At 37.5% G+C, this 22,575-nt stretch overlaps 2 protein-coding genes and 1 long non-coding RNA gene across 5 annotated transcripts; 2 read left to right on the forward strand and 1 right to left on the reverse strand.

Annotated features, from left to right (window-relative positions):
• Positions 1-1,742: 1,742 nt before the first annotated feature.
• On the forward strand, positions 1,743-12,729 carry DOT2 (SART-1 family). Of its 3 annotated transcripts, none has more exons than XM_086659982.1 (14): positions 1,743-2,246; positions 3,802-3,869; positions 4,803-5,440; positions 5,881-6,022; positions 6,277-6,331; positions 7,570-7,683; positions 7,771-7,867; positions 7,944-8,010; positions 8,097-8,156; positions 8,238-8,844; positions 10,027-10,388; positions 10,869-11,089; positions 11,369-11,450; positions 12,284-12,729. In XM_086659982.1, the coding sequence occupies exons 3-14, from the start codon at positions 4,806-4,808 to the stop codon at positions 12,359-12,361; spliced, it is 2,520 nt and encodes an 839-aa protein (XP_086516108.1). In that variant the 5' UTR covers positions 1,743-2,246; positions 3,802-3,869; positions 4,803-4,805; the 3' UTR covers positions 12,362-12,729. The 3 variants fall into 3 exon arrangements, with proteins under 3 accessions (XP_086516108.1, XP_086516109.1, XP_086516110.1); XM_086659983.1 differs by lacking the exon at positions 1,743-2,246 and adding an exon at positions 2,263-2,743; XM_086659984.1 differs by lacking the exon at positions 1,743-2,246 and adding an exon at positions 2,432-2,696.
• LOC147558323 (uncharacterized) lies at positions 4,882-7,171 on the reverse strand. Its single transcript, XR_015234346.1, has 2 exons — positions 6,519-7,171; positions 4,882-6,471 (listed from the first exon to the last, which is right to left on the reverse strand). It is a non-coding gene; the product is annotated as an uncharacterized LOC147558323 (long non-coding RNA).
• Positions 12,730-15,211: 2,482 nt separating the features above from the next.
• Positions 15,212-17,840, forward strand: LOC147558324 (elongation factor 1-alpha). The gene is made up of 3 exons (XM_086659985.1): positions 15,212-15,503; positions 16,105-16,586; positions 16,692-17,840. The coding sequence occupies exons 2-3, from the start codon at positions 16,125-16,127 to the stop codon at positions 17,571-17,573; spliced, it is 1,344 nt and encodes a 447-aa protein (XP_086516111.1). The 5' UTR covers positions 15,212-15,503; positions 16,105-16,124; the 3' UTR covers positions 17,574-17,840.
• The last annotated feature ends 4,735 nt before the right edge of the window (positions 17,841-22,575 follow it).

Consider the following 22,575-nt stretch of genomic DNA (forward strand, 5'->3'; position numbering starts at 1 on the left):
TAAAGTCATCATTATCCTATGAGCCAAATCATACGCATAACCATCTTGGTCGAAGGACATTCCTTTAGAAGGATATACCTTCAGACTCCAAGGACATATATCCTTCAATTTACTCTTAGGTATGCAGATGGTAACTAGTTTGAGAATAATCGAGATTTAAGTGCTTTCATCGCTCAACACCTACAAAGTATACTAGTGACTATAAAACCAAAGCAGAGCACCACTATCCCTAACTTATTTCCTTCATATCATCATAGCCAACGAGATAGTTCACTCCATGAAGATGAGAAAGAGTAAACAGAAGTATATAACCTTGAAGCTGAACATATCTAAGATAGAGAGTGACAAAGGGAGATAGATAGTGTGAACGAGAGATAATGAGAGAGAAAGAGAGATAGAAAGATAGTGAGAGAGAGAGGGAAAGAGAGATAATGAGAGAGAAAGAGAGATAGAAAGATAGGGGAAAGCGAGAGAGAGAGAGACTATGAGAGGTCCAGAGAGCTAAAGAGAGTGAAAAGCCAATGAAGAGAGGGAGAAAGAGGGAGAGAGAGGTTAAAGAGGAGGAAGAAAAAAAAAAGAAAAAATGGTGGTGGTGATGGTGGTCGAAATTGAAGAAGATTATGAAAAAGAAAAAAATGTTTTATTTACGCTTAAAATTTGTTTTCCCGAAAAATCTTCTAAAATTCGCATCTTCCCTTTAAAAATTTCACCTCGGATAATATTCTTATCTCCCCAAATCAACAACCAAAACACAAATATTCCGCCTCCATTTGTAAGGGGTAAACATTTATGCTAATCTCCTCTCTTTCACGGTTATATTTTAATTCGAAATGTTATATGTTAGAATGTATTAGTTTTAAATTATTTTCACATTGTAGATTTGTAAAATCAAATAGATTTGCAAAATTAAATTGCTCTACTCGGTTTTTGAGAGTTTGTATGTTTGAATTATAAGTTTAGAGTTTGTATGTTTGAATTATAAGTTTACTTTGAGCAAACCGACTTTTATGAGCTTGCGGATTTGTAAAATCAAATTGCGTTAAACTAAAATCATTTTTTTTTACATTTTTTTTCTAACGTGTTGACTTATCTACTCACATCATCTCAAAAAGCACATTTGATAGAAATCTACGTTCAGTGTCTCACAACACACATTTTAATAGAACTAGGGGGCAAGCACCGGTCGATCTTTTTCGGTTTTGGCTCGAGCCAAAACCGAGCCAATAAGTGGCAGTTTGACTAAATCGTTGGCCGAAGTCGAGCCGATCATTCGGCCGGCCGACAAGGTTCGACTCGGTTGAGTTCGATTGATCGGTTTAACCGAACACAATTTAGAAAAAATTGTAAATTAATATTAATTTCAGTGCATATGCCGAATATAAAAATTAAGAACCCATCGTACTTTTCCGCCATTACACACATATGCCGAGAATAAAAATTAAACATTCATCGTACTTTTCCACCATCCAAAAAAAAAAGTAGAAGTGCGAATACAAAGTCAATAATTGTAAGTTACTAAGAATAGATTGTGGTAAAAAGAAAATCAGTGAAGACTTACCTTTAAAACCTTTCAATCAAGTTGAATAGATGGTTGATGAAGCCGACAACAACAACTAGGAAGGAGGACGGATAATAGTATGGAAGACTTGATTAGGGGTTTTCTAATTTTTTTTCCTTTTTAGTTTAACACTTTCTAACTTTACAAATTATTATTTCATTTTTCTTTAGGATTCGATCGGTTCGGTTTGGGCAGTTTCTAGAAACTTAAATGGAGGCCAAACCAGACTGATTTTGGGTTGTTTGTTTTTTTGGCCGAACCGAGTCAAAAATCGATCAGTTTGGCCCAAAAATCGATCAGTTTGGTTCGGTTTTTGCTCAGCCTGTTCCCACTAGAGAAATATTAGGGACCCTTTGGGATTAAATCAGAAAAAATTGCTCCCGAGTCCGTTTCTCCCACGCCCTAAGTTTCCCGTGTTCTTTTGAGAGTTACAGAGTCGGCAACCATTAGCAATTCGGGTTAATTGGCTACGGTTTGGACAGAGAAAGCAACCACAAAGAGAAGGCAACCATAGAGAGACAAGCTAAGGAACGACTTCGAGAGAGGTAGAGAGATTTTAGGGAAACCAAAGGGCTTTTAGGGTTAAGTGTTTAAAGAGAATAGAAAAGACAAGGAATTCAAAATCAAAACCTTAAATTGATGGTTAGAGGTTGAAAATCCCTCAATCAATCATCCAAAATCAGAGAAGGTATGTGATACTTTTTGAAATCTTCTTTTTCTTCATCCGAAAACCTTAATCTGATTTGAATTTCAGTTTGTTCTTGGTGTTTTAGAGAAATGATTTGATTAATGTTTAGTATTTGAACACCCGACTAAGTTCAAGTTTGATTAATGTTTGTTATTTAATTGTTTCTTGGTTATATTGTGTTGGTCGTATCGGTAATTTAGGGTTTAGTCGGGTGAAATTTATTTATTTATTTTTTTTCTCTTTCCTCATTCACGGGAAAGGGAAAGGGGAAGGGGAAACTTCCCAAACCGAAAGAAAGAAGGAACCGAGAGTACTTCTAAGCTCTAGGGTTTTCATGTTCAGTTCATCACTTGATTCACTTCATCTCCAATCTTTACTTGCTCTCTCAAGGATATTTTGTGAAGACATCAAGGAGCCAAGTTTCTGAGTTCTAAGAAACTAGCCAACTAGGTTTTTTATTTTATCTCAAATGTTCAATTTCTCTCTCAAGGATTAGGGTTAGTACTTTAATTTATTAGTTATAACAATTTCACTCATGTTTGATGTTTCAATTCTAGCATGAAGTTAGAGTCTCTAATTTTGTTAGATGTTTAAATTTTAGGGGTTTTCTAAGTTTCCCATTCTAGTATTCTCCTATTCTGGCTTGAAATTATAGTCTCCTATTATATAAGTTAGATACTTAGGTATTATATGAGATATTAGACATACCATAGTCTAAATCAATGCAATTCTAGTATGAAATTAGAGTCTCTAATTTTGTTAGATGTTTCAATTTTAGGGCTTTCCAAGTTTCCCATTTAAGTATTCTCCTATTCTTGCTTGAAATTATAGTCTCCTATTATATAAGTTAGATACTTAGATATTATATGAGATATTAGGCATACCATAGTCTAAATCAATGCAATTCCAGTATGAAATTAGAGTCTCTAATTTTGTTAGATGTTTCAATTTTAGGGCTTTCCAAGTTTCCCATTCTAGTATTCTCCTATTCTAGCTTGAAATTATAGTCTTCTATTTTGTAACTTAGATATTATATGAGATATTAGACAAACCATAGCCTAAATCAATGCAATTCCAATGTTTTAGGGACAATTGGAGGTGGAGGATTGATGAAATTCCTATTACTTTATAAGTTATAAATCTTAGAGAAGTTTGAAATTAATTCATTAGTTGGTGACTTGATGTCTAAATACTCATCCATTGACATTGTTAATTGATTCATAGTTAGCTTTAGTTCATTAGTTTGAATTCTATTCTTTGAAAGATCGTAGGGCTCAACTCAAGTAACACGATTATATATCTCAAGTGGCGTTCTTTTGATTGTCGGATAATATTTCATCTTAGTGGTTTTTTGTATCTTTTGGTAGTCTTATGTTTCCACCTTTCTTTTGTACGTATTTTATCATACTTCATGAGATATATAGCAAATCTTTTAAATAGGTACACATTGGTCAATGTAAATGTTACTTAGAGTTTTATATTAGTATACGAATATTTTAATGAATCAATTCATTTCTAGTCTCAAGCTTTTCCATGAAACATTATATTTTGTCAGGTACCAGATTGGAAGGCCAAGTTATTTCGCAGATACGGGAAGGGAAAAACGATCATTTTCGCGATCAGGTATTACTAAATTTTAACTATTGTGAACTATTTAATTTTCTTTTTCAGAAAATTTACATAAATGTGAGGTGCTCGTTATTGTTGTCACTAGAAATTGCCTTTAAATAACACTTTTACATGTATCCTAGGTATAAACCTACTTATAGTGACTTTTAGTTAAACATTTTGGCTACCATAAAATTAAAGCTTAGCCTTGGTCAAGTTGAAATCCTGGCTCCGCCCCTGCAAGTAGGTTAATTTTTCATGAGATTCTTGAGCTTTTAGTCAGTGTTAATGGTGAATTAGTCTTGATCTAAGTTCCGGAAACTTAGTTGTTGGTTTTGTATTATCTATAGCAATAATGAATTGACTGTAATCTTTTCCTAGACCTTGAATATTTTCAACTGGCTACTGATATCATGTTCATAGATTTAACTTGTAGCCGATTTATTATGTCGTTGTAAGGGAGTGTAAGGGAGAGACCTTCCGAGCCCTTTCAGGCAATTTATTCCTCCTAAAAATATTTATTTGTCAAGGGATCACTGTACCCGGTACGCAAGCACTTAGAGCATCTCCGAAGCAAGACTCAATCTTAGAAACTCCAAGTGTCGCATATGATTTTAAGAGTATTTTCTTAAGAACTATTTTCTCTTAATAGAGTTTCTTATTTTTTTAGTTTTGATATGATACCCTTTCCCCTATTAGTTCTTTACTCCCACCTTATTGGATTAGTTTACTTCTTTTCTGATTGATTCTTTTATGTAGCTTTGTCATAATTTAGCTTATTTCATAGCGTTGTCCTAGTTCATCGGTGAACCCTAATAGTCTATTTTGGATTAGTTCTTGATATTTCTGCATTGGTGATTTTCTTAATTTTCCGCATTTCTGTTCCCTTCCTCCTTTAAATTAGTTTTTGAGGTTAAACATTGTTTTTGTGTTGTATTTGAATTGCAGATAATGGGCAAGGATTATAAGAGCAGTAGAAGGGATGAAAAGGATCATGGAGGTAGAGATAGAAGAGAAGATGTAGATGAGCGAGATAAAGAAAAGAACAGAGATAAGGATCGAGAGAGGGATAAGATCAGAGACAAGGATCGAGAGAGGGATAAGATCAGAGACAAGGATAGAGTAAAAGATAAAGACCATGGAAGGGAGAGAGATATAGAAAAGGAGCATCATGAGAGAGGTAGAGAGGGAAAGGATCGAGATAGAGATAGAGATGCAGATAGAGATAAGGAACGAGTTAGGGGGAAGGAAAGAGATAGAGAGAAACATAAAGATCGGGAGAGGGAGAAGGAAAAAGAAAAGGACAAAGACCGTGATAAAACTATGCGGGAGAAGGTTAAGGGTAAGGACAGGGACAAGGACATAACTGATCATGAGGGTAAAGAGAGGTCTAGAGACAGAGATAGAGATAAATTGAGTGTAAGGAACCGGGATGAAGGTAATGATAGAGTTAAAGATAGTAGGAAAGACGAGAAGGGAATTCATGGTGAGGGTGACGTCAATACCATAGAGCGGAAACAAAAGAGTGAAGGCGCATCAGATGGACTTCAGACATCAACTTCACAGATTAAGGAGCGCATTTTAGAGTAAGTACATTTTTAGTTCATTGATGTTATAACTTATAAGTCCAATTTCTTAAGATTATTCTCTTTAGAATGCCGTAGATGTTGTCTTATTATTTGAATTTTATAAAGTACTTCCGAGAAGCATAATTTCTGTTTTTACGATAATCAGTGTCACAGACTAAGATAATCTGATGAGCCCATCTCCTACTCATAGGAAGCTCATGCTCAAAAAAGAAAATATTCACCAGTAAGTTCAACTCAGATGTGGGTTTATTACCTTGACTGATATAGATGCCTAGAAATTTAGCAGTCCTAGAATTGCTTATAATGTATTCCCTTAATCTAGGAGTCCTTAAGAGCTTTGAAGTTTATTGTTGACCATTTATGCTGGTTTCTTTAGACACCATTTGTTACACTGGATAGGTTATAGGTTTCCTTAAACAAGGATGTTTTTTTTGCAGAATGAAGGAAGAAAGATTGAAGAAGAAATCTGAAAATGTTTCTGAAGTTCTTGCTTGGGTTAATAAGAGTCGCAAGATTGAGGAAAAAATAAGTTCTGAGAAAGAGAAATCTCTTCATCGTTTGAAGGTTCTCGAGGAGCAGGTTGGTTATTGTCTATTTCATTTTTATCTTTGGTTAATTAATTTTGGCATCCTTCATTGGGCTTAACCCTATCGTTTTCGGGTATATAGTTGCATTATTAGAGGCGTTGATAGGCAGTTAGGTCTTCCAGTGAAATGGTTAATGAAAGCATCGTCGAAGCGTATAAAAGGCAAAACACTCTAATGTTCAAGCATGAGATTTTACGGTTTTCTGTATTCGTTACTGAATATTAGTGTTTGGTATGTCTTTCGCAGGATAACATCGGACAAGATGAAAGTGAAGACGAGGGTCTGACTCAACACATTTCAAGTACGTGTTAACCATATGACTTTTTGATAAAAACTTAAGTAGCGAACATTTAAGAGAAATCCTTTTTGGGCAAGAGCAAAAATTGTCTAATTCTCATGAACACTTCTTTATTGTAAAGTAAAATGATAAAATAAACTAAACTTTGTTAAGTGAAGAACATCCATTAGTTAGGAAATATGATATGTACAATGGAATAAATGAGAAAGCCGTGAACTTCTTAAGGTACTTAACTGAGGGGACTGGAGATCCTTGGACAAGCAATAGTGGTAAAAGGCATGGGGTACCCACACAGTGCCACACTCCCTGAGTTCCTCAGTAATGAACATGTGTTTCAGAATCTTCAATAGGTTCATTAATAACACTCCCCGAGTTCCTCATGAATGAACATGTGTTTCAGAATCTTCAAGTAGGTTCATTAATAACACAATAGGGATTTGTTAAGGATATACTTCTTACACAGTGGAAAAGCTGTTAGTGTGGACAAGGTTTATACCATTTTCATTGTGTCCCTGATATCAACTTTTTTTTTTTCCACAACTATCAATTCTATTGTCAAGGGGTTGGTAGACCCTTACACAAGGAGAGGGCTATAAATGACCGAGGTCCCTAACACTGTCTAGGCTTCCATGAATTAGGCTGTGTATTTGACAGGCATATACATATCCTTTAGTAACATAATAGAGCACTGCCAGTGGCAGTATTCAGATGGACTTTGGGATCTGACCATCTATGTTCATTAAGAGCAAAGAACATTATCTGTGTTCCAAAGTTGACAATTAGACATCTGATCTAATAGTGAAGTGTAGACGATTTTTATGTCACATATTATGCTAGATGAATCTGCCCAATACGTGTACATGGTCTTGAACTTAGAGCACAAATAGTTTTCACGTTTCGTGAGTTCAAGCTTGAAAATGGACCTTGTTGTAGGATATTTATTTTTCTGTTATAGCTAACGTTTAGATTCTTGGGAGGCTAAAGATACGTACGTAATCAGTAGTATCCATGAGTTCAAGTGTTCCAGTTCATTTCGGTTTTAAGAGTCAATCAATTGGAGAAGATTATGTGACATTAGGTTTAGCGAACATTTATTTGTGGATATTAGAGCCGAACTGTCCTATACCACATGTAGTTTTTGATATTGAGTTCAAGTACTATTTCTTATATATGTCCTTAGAAAAAGTATTATGTAACTTGTGATGCCGCACATTATAATTCTCTTATTTAATTGCTAACAGAGGATCTGGCTGGCGTTAAAGTTCTTCATGGACTTGATAAAGTAATCGAAGGTGGAGCAGTTGTTTTGACTCTCAAAGATCAGAGCATACTTGCCGACGGTGACATTAATGAAGGTATTTTCTGCCTGCATTTTATCTTTTCAGATTTGGAATGGTTTTGTGTGTTCATAGATTCCCTAAATCTGGAACACATTATCTCAGAGATTGACATGCTTGAAAATGTGGAGATTGGGGAGCAGAAACAAAGAGATGAGGCTTACAGAGCTGCAAAGAAAAAGACCGGAATTTATACGGACAAGTAAGATTAGTTATTTTTGCTTTTTGGAATTGATTTCAAAAGATTTACGTATCTTACCTTCTTTCATATCATTTAGGTTCAACGATGACCCCTTTGCTGAAAAGAAAATGCTTCCGCAGTATGATGATCCAGCTGAAGATGAGGTTAGTGCAAACTTTAAACCACGGGTATGATATGATACTTTTTCCATTAATAATTCTAGGATAATCTCATCTTAATTCTCTTTCAGGGGATAACTTTGGATGAAAGTGGTCGTTTTACTGGGGAAGCAGAAAGGAAGCTAGAAGAGGTATCTATCTTCTTTGACCTGATATCATATTCATCACGGGCTACCGTGCTGGTTACTTAATTGTTCTATTCTTTTTTGTAGCTCCGTAGAAGGCTTGAGGGTAGTTCGACAAGCAGTCGATTTGAAGATCTCAACTCAACAGGAAAAATGACATCGGATTACTATACCTCAGAAGAGATGCTTCAATTTAAAAAGCCCAAGAAGAAAAAATCACTGAGGAAGAAAGATAAACTGGATTTAGATGCCCTTGAAGCAGAAGCCATATCTGCTGGGTTGGGTGTGGCGGATCTTGGTTCAAGGAAGGACACGAAGATGCAGTCTGTCAATGAAGAACAAGTAAGATCAGATGCACAAAAGAGGAGTGATGCTTACCAATCAGCATTAGCCAAAGCAGAGGAAGCATCTAAAGCATTACGACAGGAGCAATTTCCAGTGGCTCCAGTGAATGAGGATGACAACCCTATCTTCGGAGACGATGATGAGGACCTCCACAAATCATTAGAGAGAGCTAGAAAACTAGCTTTAAAAGAGCAGAATGAGACAGTGACATCTGTTCCTCAGGCAGTTGCTGCACTAGCTATTGCTAAATCAACAGATGTCCAAGTGCCCACAGCTGGAGTAACACAAGAAGACAAGGTTGTCTTCACGGAAATGGATGAGTTTGTCTGGGGTCTTCAGCATGATGAAGGTAATTCTTGTTATCTCATACTCTCATAGTCTCATCTTGATTTATCGCTTTGTTGATTGTAGACGCATTTTAGTGATTCCACCTAATAGATGCAAGCTGAATGCTAAATAGTAGATCAACTGATGATTTCAACTTTAATAGTCACTTTTATATAATTTTATCTGGGTTAGCTTATGTTGATAACTATCCAAAGAAATGTGTGGGATAATATGGTTTACAAAAGTAGATGATTTAAAATGAATGAGCCATTTAACAATATACTATGGCCATTTTTTTTTGAAAATTATATTGAATATATAGCCAAAAGAAAAACTGTACAAGAGGGGAGCTAAGATCCTGCTATGTCACAGTATCCAAGTCTCCCAGTTACTAACTACGTCTGCATAAGAAGTCAATATATACTTCTCGACGCATCTAATCCAATTATAGATTGTTCCTTTTACATCATCTACGTCAAGATTCGAGTGATCATTTGAGTCCTTAAAGATTTTGTCATTTCGGTTCTTCCAAATATTCCAGATGATTGCAGCCGGGATTACTTCCCAGACAACCTTCTTTGCTTTCGGCTTGACGATCCCCTCCCATTGTTCGACCATGTCGTTGATAGAATTTGGTCTGCACCATTGAGTCTTCAAGGATTCAATGAAATAAGACCATAAGACCATATATTATCAGCAATGCCGCAATGGATGAACAGGTGATTTATGGATTCCTCGGCTGACTTACACATCACGCACCTATTTACTAGCTGGATGCCCCTGTTCTTCAAAAGATCCGCCCTAGGGATTCTTTCTATGAAAGTGGCCCATAGCAAGAAACTCACTCTAGGAGGGATGCTCTTCCTGTTGATAGCTCTGGTAAAAAAACTGCTTAACGATTGCTCCTGAGGCTCAAGTAACAAGTAGCATTCCTTGACTGATAACTATGGCCATATCATTTCTTCTGAAGTAGTTCAATGCTATTGGTCCACTATCTCCGGCTTTACAAGAGGATCCTATATATTTTGTTTCTGTTGTATTAATTGACATGAATTTCACCTATCACATTTGTGGTGACTTTTTAGTTGATTTTGTTGGTACCTTATTCTTGTCTTTCAGATCGTAGATATCAATTTTGTTATTTAATTTTGATTTTACCCTCTTAATCGCATTTGCATTAACTATTTGTTGTTTTTTCTTTCAGAAACTCAAAAACCTGAGGCTGAAGACGTTTTCATGGAAGACGAAGAAATACCGAGAGCAGCCGTTGAGGAAGTAAAAGATGATACTGGAGGTTGGACAGAGGTAAACGATGCTAACAAAGATGAGAACCTGGTCAATGAGAAGAAAGAGGATATTGCCCCAGATGAGACTATTCATGAAGTCGCTGTTGGTAAAGGTTTGTCTGGTGCACTCCAGCTTCTTAAAGAGCGGGGAACTCTCAAAGAAACTGTAGAATGGGGTGGCAGGAATATGGACAAGAAGAAAAGTAAACTTGTGGGGATTTATGAAAATGATGGGAGCAAGGAGATACAAATTGAGAGGAGGGATGAGTTTGGCCGGATTGTAAGTATTTCTAGCTTTTAGACCTAAGACCCCATTTTATTAACTGAACTTAAATGAAATGCTACACTATGAAATAAGATAGTAAATGAAGTTATAACTCAGATCATTGTAAAATACCTTAGGTAGCATACAGCATAGGGGCAGAGGAGGTATGTCTTATGAGCTTGTTGTCTAAACATCCATGACAAAAGTTCGATCTGCCTGGACAGTCACAATACTCTAATATGCATAAAAAACACAATTGGTATACTTAATTAAAGGGAACACGATAGAAGTTGGCATGTGGATATTTGACTGAACATACACGATGATCATGTTTGAATTGTTTAGTGGCGGCCTTTGTTATTTCCTGAAGGACAATTTTGTCTTTTTCTCTAGTACTACATCTTTCTGACCTAAGTTTGGTTTCTATGATATGATGTTCAAATGCACTGATTATGTACTGTATTAATACTTGTTTGATTTTCTTTACCTTCCCAGATGACTCCAAAAGAAGCTTTCCGGATGATTTCTCACAAATTCCATGGAAAAGGGCCAGGCAAAATGAAACAAGAGAAACGGATGAAACAATACCAAGAAGAAATGAAGTTGAAGAAGATGAAAAATTCTGATACGCCATCCGAGTCAACAGAGAGAATGAGGGAAGCCCAAGCCCGGATGAAGACACCATATCTTGTGCTCAGTGGACATGTTAAACCAGGGTATGTACTTTTCTCCCTTTCATATGTTGTTGTGTCGTGATAGATACGGGACCCCCCATTTGCTCATTGGTGTCTTTCTTTCTTCCCCCAACTAGGGATGAAACTATGCCAAGATATAAGGGCTATCATTTTTCATTTACTGAAAATTTAAGCATGTGAAGTTTCAAGGCATTCTGGATACAAAGAAGATCTTTGCTTAAGCATGAATTCTGCACATTTCATTTTTCTCTAGTAAAACGTGTTGATATCAATTTGAAAATTATTTCCACCATCTTCCAGGCAAACAAGTGATCCTAGAATGGGCTTCTCCACTGCTGAAGACCTCCCCGGGGGATTAACGCCCATGCTTGGCGACAGGAAGGTCAGTCTGTTCATTCCATTTGTATTATCTTTGATTAATTATGTTGACTCTATGAATTAAAAGGCAAAATAGGGGCTATAGATAAACTGCATAAAAAGGACCCAAATTTAATAAAACTCCTACAACATGCCAACCAAGGTAGTATACTTTAGGATTCCTTTTATAGGACTCCTAACAGTGTACAAAAATTACGAAAAAATAGTGTAAACTTAGTCTATAACGGGGACCTAATTTAGTTAGAAAGCTACATAACTTAAGCTACAAGCAAATATAGCTTTTAAAAGTAACTATATGTACACAGGTAGCTAAGTAATATACGAAAAATAGCTGCTGCTCAGAAGAGTCTCCATGGGCCATATTGAGCTGCTCGCCTGCTCCTGTCGAGGTTTGAGGGGCTGATTGTAAACATGGATTCTTTTATATCGGGCGTGCACATATTAGTATTTTAACCGTCTTTTTATGACTAGGAAAGGATTACCATTACCTTGCACCATAATATGGGGCAACCTAAAGGTATTTTATGGCAGGATCTATTACTATTTGAAAGTTACTCACAAAAAAATTCCATTGATCTTATTGCTAAATGGCCTCAATTATTTTTCTTTTATTTTATTGAACTCTAAAGGAATCCATTACAGTGATAGAATGGCGTAGTTGATTACGGTCTATAAAAGAAACTCATTTTTATCACACCTAGAATTATTTGTTGGTTATAGTTTAATGTCATGATTTAAGGTTAATGCGAATGATTTAGTTTGAAATTTCAAGATCCCCACATGATATGAGCTGCCTCTATTTCTGTGTAAATAATGTGTACAATCTTCACATTTCAGGTTGAGCATTTCTTAGGTATCAAACGGAAAGCTGATAACAGTAGCATGGGTCCCCCAGCAAAGAAGCCAAGCACCTAATCGGCTAATCAAGATGCATGTCATTGGAGTTTGATAAAGGAGTTGTACATCATGGCCAAATATCTCGGTCTCAAACAGGTTACGGTTTATGAGATCAAAAGCATTGATGAGGAAAGAGTTGTGGAAACCATTTCTAATTGATAAAATAGTTGTTACACTACAGATGATGACCCTGTTTTGGTCACGTTCTTTTGTTAGTACGTATTCCAGCTTCCTAGTTCTTTTGTTACTCATCTTGGGATTACTTTATGTTGTTTAGTAGCGAACCTTGATCCCATGGGACAAGGATAACGACTAGAAGTACATACATTGAAAACACTTAATTTTGAACACATTTTTATTTGAAACTTGTAAAAACTTTCTTTTCATATGCGACTGGAGTGAAAACCATAGTTGAATCCCTATCTTGTGCTTGCAGGCTGTGGTGGGCTAGTTTCAACGTATGATCCATTCAGCAGTCCATTCAGCTTGAACGGATAGTCCCTTCAAAAACCAAAAACTTTCTTTCCCATTATCAGATCGTTGTACATGGCTGAATAGTAACTTATCAAAAACCAAAAACTTTTATTTGCCTTCTTCAAACGCTCTTTTAGCAGTCTAGTGAGCTCGAATGGTTATCAAACTATCGAGTCTCCTTGTATCCCGACCCTAGCACCTGTAGCAATTAATGGCAAAGCTGAGGGGTTGAAGAGCTGACATTGCCTCTGCTGACCTGCATCTTTTGATGGCCTATTCCCATCCCCATTGGTTACCTACATAATTTTTGGCTAGTTAAGACAGAAAGATAAGAAGCATCTAAGTTTATAGTAAATAAATGATCTTCCATGACTAGTATTACATTCCTGGCAATGTGTGCTTTCATGGTTCACCTCTCCATTAAAGATAAGAGCTGCTATCCAGTAATCATTGAGATTAAGTTGATCTTGAGAGGGTGAAACTCAGAATTTTTTCTTTGGAAAGGTAATATATGTAAATATGTCTCGAACAAGAGATATCCAGGGTGGAAACTAACTCGCTAACCGCTTTAGCCAGGGGTTGTTGAAAACTCCTCCGAATACTATTATCTCACATTTATGCTCCCATATCAGGCACAGACACAGGTAATCCAAAGTGATAGTGGAATGAGGTCAGCCCCACTGTCTATTTAAGGGAAGAAGCTGAACCATTCTAAGAAAGTTGGGGCAATATTAGGATGTGTGTGAAATCCTTGAATATTTTCGAGACACTGCTCTTATCGAGTGGTACTTGAAGATCAGGTAGCACCTAGTCTCTTGCTATTACTTCTCTAATTGGGGGCGCATTATGGGATCCTTGTGATGGATGGCGAAGTAGTACCGTGAGAGAAGGGTGAAAAGAACCCCTATCGGAGAGTGAAATAGAACATAAAACCGTAAACTCCACAGCAACGTAGGAGTCCAGGGATCGCGTGCTTGTAGAAGATTGAGCTTTTGGAAGAGTATTCATCTTCCAAAAAATATTCCCGACAGTAGTGTTCGGGAAGAGGGGATTGGTCCTTGAAAATTATATGACACGATGTGTCAATTGGCCTCTCCCCCTGATATGGACAAGACATTAGTAATGGAAACACAATTTTGGTGTCTTGAGGAAGTTGGTGGGTTAAGTTGTAACTTTCATAAGCCTGACCACTATTGAAGTTATATGACGCTGTTTATTACTTTATTGGCTTCCCGCCCTATCAATTTATCATGCCACGTTTCTAAACATGCTGTTGGCCGGGCTAAATGATCCCAAAATTGGAATGAGGAAATATTACTCCACATGCCAGGATACTAGAAATAAAGGCAGTGCTATTTGGGAATATGATTTAGTCGCGGATTTGGGTGGATGAGAAAATGTGGGGAAAATTTTCTGGAAGTCTAAAAATTTACAGATTTGCTTTTAGTCATTTTTTTCCATCGGTTACACAACTTTGGTCCACCACCGTTCCGACGAACAACTGAAAGGTTTGTCTTCTCACTCTCTTACTCACCCGCTAACTCTCTCTCTCTCTCTCCCATAAAAAAATAGAGAGATAGAAGAAAGAGAAGTGGTGAAATTTTCAATGTTGGTCCTTGTATAGTTATATACGTATAGGGAGTGGGTTTCACGACCCAGGTGAACCCGACCCAGGCATTATTTCAGGCAGTCTAGTTCTGTGGCCGGCCGGCCATTTCCCCGTGCTTAAGTGGTAGTAAAGAAAAAGAAGTTGTTAAAAGTAAAAACAAATCTTTGAAACCTCAAAAAATAATTTCCTCCACAACTTTTCTTCCACCCAAATATTTGGAAGGCCGGTGTTACGGGGAAATAAAGAAATTTTCCGGGATTTGAAGTTTTGGGTGGAAACAAAAAAAAATTAGATTTTTCTATTTCCCCCAAACAGCCAAATCCTTTTCAGCTTCTTCTTCCTTTCTCCGGCAACTCCACCATCTCCGACGACTCCACCATCTCCGGCGACAATTTTTTTTTTCTTCTCCTTCTCTCCATTGCGAAGGGGAGGAACCCCATCGCCGGAGCTCGTCTGGTGCAAACCAGACGATATCTGGTTTGCAGACCAGACGGGATCTGGTTTGAAGACAAGCCCCTTCGCCGGAGATGGAGAGAAAAAGAGAACAGAGAGAAAAAGAGAAGAGAGAGAAGAAACATAAGAGAGAGAGAGAGATAGGAGAGAGAGAGGAGAGAAAGGGGAGATAAAAGATTATGTTGTCGGCAACACCCGCCCTGCGACTTTCTACCGGCGACGTATAAAGGGCGTTTGGTTCTATTCTTTTTATTTCCACCGTCTTCTCCGGAAGCATTTTTACTTTCCCCAAAGCGGTGGCCTATTTGTAAAGTGGATGACGAAAAAGGTTAGGGTAATTTGGGAAAAAGGTCCTCCATGACAGGTCATATGTTGCCGAAAGCCACGAAAGGGAAAGGGAAAGGGAAAGGGAAAGGGAGAAAACTCTTGGCCGACCGACCTGCTGGCCGAGAATACTTTTGTTATTAACTACTCCATTCAAGGGTATTTCTGTAAAATATCCTGGAAAAATTAAATTAGGTCACATATAAGTACTGGGTCTTGCCTCCGAAACCCTATTCTGCTCTTATTATCGTTTTCTTTTTCTCGCATTGGCTAAGGGTTTTAGACGAGGCGCTCTAGAAGGTGAGATATTCTTCTTCTTCTCTCTAATGCATTTGAGTCTCTTCTTTATCATCAGTGACTGATTCTTATATTTATGTAACTGTTGATCTTGTTGTTATAGTCTATTTCTATTTTGATTTGTTTTGTTCTGTTCATTTTCGAATCAAGGCATTTAGGTTACTGATAAAAACTTGTTCAGATCTCAGTTTGTGATTTTAGATCTATATTTCTTGATGATTCTCTTTAATGGAGTTTATTATCTATACTTCCTGCTAGTACGTAACCTATTTCTATCTGAGATCTGCCTTAATATAATTTAGTTTTCTCAACAGTGTAGATCTCTCTTGCTGAATTTTTCTAGGTTTATGTGTTTTGATCCGCGTTTTCTATATATTTTATTTGTAAATACTCGTATTGGTTAGGTACTTTGGATCTCTAACTTGATGTTTTACTATTCTTTATGATGATGATGAGCAATTGTAGTTTATTAGTATGATGCTTTAATTTGTTAAGTGAAGCATATGGTTTCTGTTTGTTCTGTGGATTAGCTTTGTTTACCTCTTTGTCAATGTTATAGTTTTCTGATTTGCATGTACTCATGTTTGTGTTTTGGCATCTGCAGTATCGTAGCATCTGCTCATCATGGGTAAAGAGAAGATTCATATCAGTATTGTCGTCATTGGACATGTCGACTCTGGAAAGTCGACCACCACTGGTCACTTGATCTACAAGTTGGGAGGTATTGACAAGCGTGTTATCGAAAGATTTGAGAAGGAGGCTGCTGAGATGAACAAGAGGTCATTCAAGTACGCATGGGTTCTTGACAAGCTTAAGGCTGAACGTGAGCGTGGTATTACCATTGATATTGCCTTGTGGAAGTTTGAGACCACCAAGTACTACTGCACTGTTATTGATGCCCCAGGACATCGTGATTTCATCAAGAACATGATTACTGGTACCTCTCAGGCTGATTGTGCCGTCCTCATCATTGACTCCACCACTGGAGGTTTTGAAGCTGGTATCTCTAAGGATGGACAGACCCGTGAGCACGCTCTTCTTGCTTTCACCCTTGGTGTCAAGCAGATGATCTGTTGTTGTAACAAGGTATATTTTATTGTGATGAGTTTAGTATTCCTTATGATATTTTGATGTTCATTTCTTGGTTAGATGATATACTAATTGTACTAACTGTCCTGTTTTTGTTAATAGATGGATGCCACTACTCCCAAGTACTCAAAGGCAAGGTACGAGGAAATCGTTAAGGAAGTCTCATCTTACTTGAAGAAGGTTGGATACAACCCAGACAAAATCGCCTTTGTTCCCATCTCTGGGTTTGAGGGTGACAACATGATTGAGAGATCCACCAACCTCGACTGGTACAAGGGACCAACCCTTCTTGAGGCTCTTGACCAAATCAATGAGCCAAAGAGACCCTCAGACAAGCCACTCCGTCTTCCACTTCAAGATGTTTACAAGATTGGTGGTATTGGAACTGTGCCAGTTGGACGTGTTGAGACTGGAGTCATCAAGCCCGGTATGGTTGTCACTTTTGGTCCCACTGGGTTGACCACTGAGGTTAAGTCCGTGGAGATGCACCACGAGGCTCTCCAGGAAGCACTTCCAGGTGACAATGTCGGATTCAACGTTAAGAATGTTGCTGTCAAGGATCTCAAGCGTGGTTTCGTTGCCTCCAACTCCAAAGATGACCCAGCCAGGGAAGCAGCCAACTTCACCTCCCAGGTTATCATCATGAACCACCCTGGGCAGATCGGTAACGGATACGCTCCAGTTCTTGACTGTCACACCTCCCACATTGCTGTGAAGTTCGGTGAGATCCTCACCAAGATCGACAGGCGATCAGGAAAGGAGCTCGAGAAAGAGCCCAAGTTTTTGAAGAATGGTGATGCTGGTATGGTTAAGATGCTTCCAACCAAGCCCATGGTTGTGGAGACCTTTGCTGAGTACCCACCTCTAGGACGTTTTGCCGTGAGGGACATGCGTCAGACTGTTGCTGTCGGAGTCATCAAGAGTGTCGAGAAGAAGGACCCATCAGGTGCCAAGGTCACTAAGTCTGCTGCCAAGAAGAAGTAAATTGTGAAGCTCAACTGTGGGGTAGATTTCTTCAACCTTCATTTTTACTATTATCACAAAGACTTGGTCCTCTTTAGTCTTATCTTGAAACGGTTATGTTTAGTTTGTTGTCTTTATGGTCCTCTGCCATCTCCTCTTTCTAGCCTCCATGAGAATTGGGTGTTAGATAGGCGGTGGGAGTCGTTACATATGAACAATGTCTGTCTTTAATATCTGGATTTTGTTTTCTTTTCAATTTAAGTTTTGAATTGCAGAGTTATGAACTAATATTGCATTGGGGGTTCGGGTATTTTTTTACTGCATCTGAAAGTTCTTCTATACTGGTTTCTTATTTGCTTTAGAATTGCCCCTCAAGCACTCTTTGGGAAATCATGTTTTTCGTGAGTTTTAGATGTTGTATATTTGGGTGGGAATTTGGACCTGACTTAGAGCATCCATGCATGGGTGCTTCTAGTCTGGGTTAGTATATTTCGTGTGTGGGTTTGGATGTTTTGTGTAGCCTACCATAAACCAAAATTAACCTGTACAATGTTGGTCATGTTTACAAAACCCCATGGGCCGAGGGAGCTCTCTGCAGCTGGGATTGTTGTCCAAGTTATAAGTCTCTAACTCATAATGGATCCTGATGTGTTTTTAACTCCCCTCTGTAATGGTGAAATGGAAAACTTAACTTATTATTTTCAACCTAAGGTTTGATATTTGCACTTATATCCCCCAGTTTGCGGGTTGTGGGGGTCCCCTACCTCAACTCAGCAGGCCTCTTTGGGCGAAAGGGAACCCCCTTTGCTGGATTGGGTGATGAAGAGGGAAGAAAGAGAGGGCCGGCTTGGTGGATGAAGAGGGGGAAAGAAAAGGGGAGAAAGAGAGCGGCGAAAGGACAGAAGAGAGAGGGGCCTTTTGCCGGATTGGTAGAGGGCGAACAGAAGAGAGAGGGATGAGAGACGACGGTGGTCGTAGCCTCGTAGGTGGAAAATTTATGGTCTTCCTCGGAGGATTATTCTGAAGTGGAAAAAGAACGATGGTGGTTGGGGTAAAAAAAATTAACTCAAAATCTTGTGTCCCAGAATTTTCTTGTTTTTCAAAATGGCAACAACCATAGTTTTTTTTTTTTTTTTTTTGTTGAACCGCCAACAACCATAGTTAATAGCACAGGTGATTAAAATAGATAAAGGAAAAAAATATTAATAGTGTTGTAATATAATAATAGATATGGAGATGAAGAGAGAAGATACTATTGATTTAAAACACTACAGATTTTATAACATAGAAAAGTTTATTTCTCAAAGTGAAAGACCATAAATTATATTTCATCAAAAAAAGAAAAGAAAAGAAAAAGAAAGACCACAAATTATAGTAATAGAGAAGAGGGGCAGAGGGAAAGATACATATTAACATGGGAAGTGAAGACCATAAATTATGGTATTAGAGAAGAGGGTAAGAGGAAAAGATACATATAGGTCACGTTTGGCGCGCGGGAATGAAATGTTGATTCTCGGGAATTGTATTCCTATCACGCGATTCCTATGAATTAGAGCATTCACTTTGATGTTTGGTTTGAATAAGAATAGGAATTCGATTCCCGATAGATTCCTAACTTGGTGTTTGGTTCGTGTAGGATTCACAACATAAATTTTTGTAAAAGTCCTATTATATCCTTTAATCCTTGAACTACATAAATAAAACGCCAACTTTGTTATATATTTTGATCGGTATTATCTGTTCAAATTTGTAGATATGAAATGATAACGTGATACACCAGTTTAAGTAGTATTTAAGAATTTGTTTAAAATAAATAAAAGGTCTCGGCTAAAAACTTTTAGTTTTAAACATCATGAAATCGATTGGAATGAAAAGAGAATAATAGAAAAGGAAAAAAACTAGAGAGGAAGAGAGAGTTACGTTCGAACGAGAGAAAGAATTGTTATGGTGGTGGCTAACCATAGATTTTTAATTTTTTTAGTTGTGATATTATGTGGAGGACGATTTTAATAATAGACACTCCAATGTTTATTAAGGATAATTTGGTCTATAAATATTGAAAGAAAGCATTCCCGGGAATAGGAATCACAAACCCACCCCCTCCATGGGTTTGCTATTACCCCATTTTGAGGGAATCCTACTCCACGGGAATAAGATTCTCCCTGCATTCCCGCGAGCCAAATTGTTATCAGGATGGTGATTCCCAGGAAACACATTCCATTCACACGCAATTTCTGCGCACAAACATGGCCATAGGGTTAACGACAACTTAAATCCACTGTCTCCTTTCATGATAAATATACATGGGCAAATGCGATCATTTACATGACCTTCTTTGATCAGATATTCACTAAGACGATTGTACCACATTCGTCCAGATTGTTTCAATCCATATAATGCTCAATTAAGTTTCAGTGAATACATGGTACATGGGTTGCCTTTAGGCAATTTAAATCTTTCAGGGACTTTCGTGTATATATAAGTATCTAATTATCCATATAGATACGCAGTGACCACGCCCATTAAGTTCATCTCGAGTTCTTTTAAAACTACTAAACTGATCAAATATCGAATGATTATTCCATCTATAACTGGAGAATATGTTTCTTCATAATCGATCCCTGGTCTCTACAGGAAACCTTGTGTCGCAAGTCTAGCTTTATTGCGAACAACTTCATTGTTTTCATTTCGTTTTTTAACGAATACCCATTTGAAACCTATATGATTTACATATTTGGGTGTCAGGACTACAGGTCCAAAAACATTACGTTTTGACAGTGAATTCAGTTCTGTCAGTATTGCTTCTTTCAATTTTACCCAACCAGTCCTTTTTCGGCATTCCTCAATCGAAATGTGGTTCATAATCATCATTTTCAGTGATAATATCAATGGCTACCGAAAGTGCAAATATATCATTGATGATTTTGTTATCTGATTCAACACTTTATCATTACAAGCATAATTTATAGATATCTCTTCATTTGGAGATAACTCATATTCCTCAAGAGCTTCTGCCTCTTCTGGGCTGCACCCACTCTTAGGGTTGTATTAGCTAAAGGTGTAGCTTGTGATTATTTGCTTGTGATTGTTGTCTTTTCTGGGACATTATTTGCTTGTGATTGTTTTTTTATTTCTGGGGAACTATATCTTTATAACCGATTGGTCGTCCACGTTTCAGACGTGTTTTGGACTTTCATTTGCTACAATATTTTTATCCTGTCCTTCAGGGACATTTATCTTGCTGGAACATTAGCAACAAGTATATATGATTTTGTCACTCTCGTTGCGTCATTAAATGCGTCAAGCATTTTATTAGCAATCTCTTGTAGATGTATTATCTTTTGTACTTCAACTTCAGATTGATTAGTACTAGGATCAAAGTGAGACAAATTTGGAGTAAACCAAGATAGTTCATTTTTTGTAATATTTGCTTCAGGCAAATTTACTTCCCTTAATGGCGGACAAGTTGCCTCATCAAAATGACAATTGACGAAGTGTGCAGTGAAAGTCTCTCCCGTCTGGGGTTCGAGATATCGAATATAGATGATGTATCAAAACCAATATATACTCCCGTCGGCACTGAGGCCCAAACTTTGTACGATGTGGAGCTGTAATAGGAAATATACAGCACAACCAAAAATACGCAAATGAGATATGTTGGGGTACTGGCTTTGAACATATTGCAAAGGTGAGTATTGGTTATTTAAAGTATGACGTAACCTTATCACGGTTGCAGTGTGGAGGACTGCAGGTCCCCATGCAGTAATGGGTAGTTTTTTCCTCATCAACATAGGTCTCGCAATCTGTTGGATATGCTTAATGAATGATTTAGCTAGACCATTCTGAGTATGAACATGAGCTACAGGATGTTCAATATTAATTCTAACTGGGAGACAATAGGAATCAAATGTACTCGATGTAAATTTTCCTTAACATCTAGACGAATCTACTTAATCGGATAATTAGGAAAGTGAGCTCGTAAACGAATTATCTGAACCAGTAACTTTGCGAACGTCTGGTTTCGAGTCCACATCAGATTCACATGAGAGTATGAGACCATCTAGTTGATGCATCGATTAATACCATAAAATATTTAAATGGGCCACACTACGGGTGTATAGGGCCACATATATCACCTTGAATCATTTCCAAAAATTTGGGAGATTCGATATGTGCTTTTGTCAGGGATGACCGAGTAATAAACTTTCCCAATGAACAACCAGTGCAAGTAAAAAATCATTTTTATCAGAAACTTCTGGTTCTGAAGAGGGTGTCCCTGAGAGTTTTGTATTATTCTACTCATCATGGTAGAGTTTGGGTGTCCAAGTCGATCATGCCAAATTTCATAAATATTTGGATCGTGCAACTTCGGGTTGACAACGACATATGATTCAACTGTTTTAATCTCTGTAAGATATAACCTAGAGGAAAGAGCTTCAAATCTTTCTACAACACGCTTCTGGCATGATATACTTAAGGTGATATATAAATATTCTTTATTATCCTCATACCCAATTTCGACGTGATACCCATTTCGGCGTATGTCTTTGAAGCTCAACAGATTCTTCAGAGACCTGGTCGAGTACAAAGCGTCGTCAATTATTAATGTAGTACCACGAGGCAATATTATAGTAGCTCTTCCGGAGCCCTCTATACGACTTGATGAGCCGGCGATAGTAATCGCATTTGTCTCAAATAATTTTAAGGTTGAGAAATATTTTGTATTTTGAAGTATCGAATTTGTGGTCTCACTGTATGCTAGACAGGTATCTTCATTACTTTTAGATATGTTTCTTCCAAAATCCACACCTTTCACCGGGCAGAATAACGGCTTAGTTGTTCGATCTTTGACGTCGACAAACGGTCAGAGTAACAGCGTAGTTGTTCGACTTGGAGAACAAATAAATAACGACTTCTTAGTTGGCTAAAGGCTCGTGTTGATAACGTGTTGTGATATAATAGATACGGAGATAAAGAGAGAAGATATTATTAATCTAAAACACTATAGATCTTATAACCAAAG

The sequence above is a fragment of the Eschscholzia californica genome, unplaced genomic scaffold, assembly GCF_041429995.1.
Source record: "Eschscholzia californica isolate CP2 unplaced genomic scaffold, dmEscCali1.0.p SCAF_2, whole genome shotgun sequence".
Classification (NCBI taxonomy): domain Eukaryota; kingdom Viridiplantae; phylum Streptophyta; class Magnoliopsida; order Ranunculales; family Papaveraceae; genus Eschscholzia; species Eschscholzia californica.

What these genes read in the sequence shown, in the direction of transcription:
- DOT2 (XM_086659982.1), top strand. Translation starts at nt 4,806, where the DNA reads ATGGGCAAGGATTATAAGAGCAGTAGAAGGGATGAAAAGGATCATGGA. An exon ending in ATTAAGGAGCGCATTTTAGA is followed by an intron (nt 5,441 to 5,880) that starts GTAAGTACATTT and finishes TTTTTTTTGCAG; the next exon opens with AATGAAGGAAGAAAGATTGA. An exon ending in CGACGGTGACATTAATGAAG is followed by an intron (nt 7,684 to 7,770) that starts GTATTTTCTGCC and finishes ACATTATCTCAG; the next exon opens with AGATTGACATGCTTGAAAAT.
- LOC147558324 (XM_086659985.1), top strand. Translation starts at nt 16,125, where the DNA reads ATGGGTAAAGAGAAGATTCATATCAGTATTGTCGTCATTGGACATGTC. An exon ending in TGATCTGTTGTTGTAACAAG is followed by an intron (nt 16,587 to 16,691) that starts GTATATTTTATT and finishes TTTTGTTAATAG; the next exon opens with ATGGATGCCACTACTCCCAA.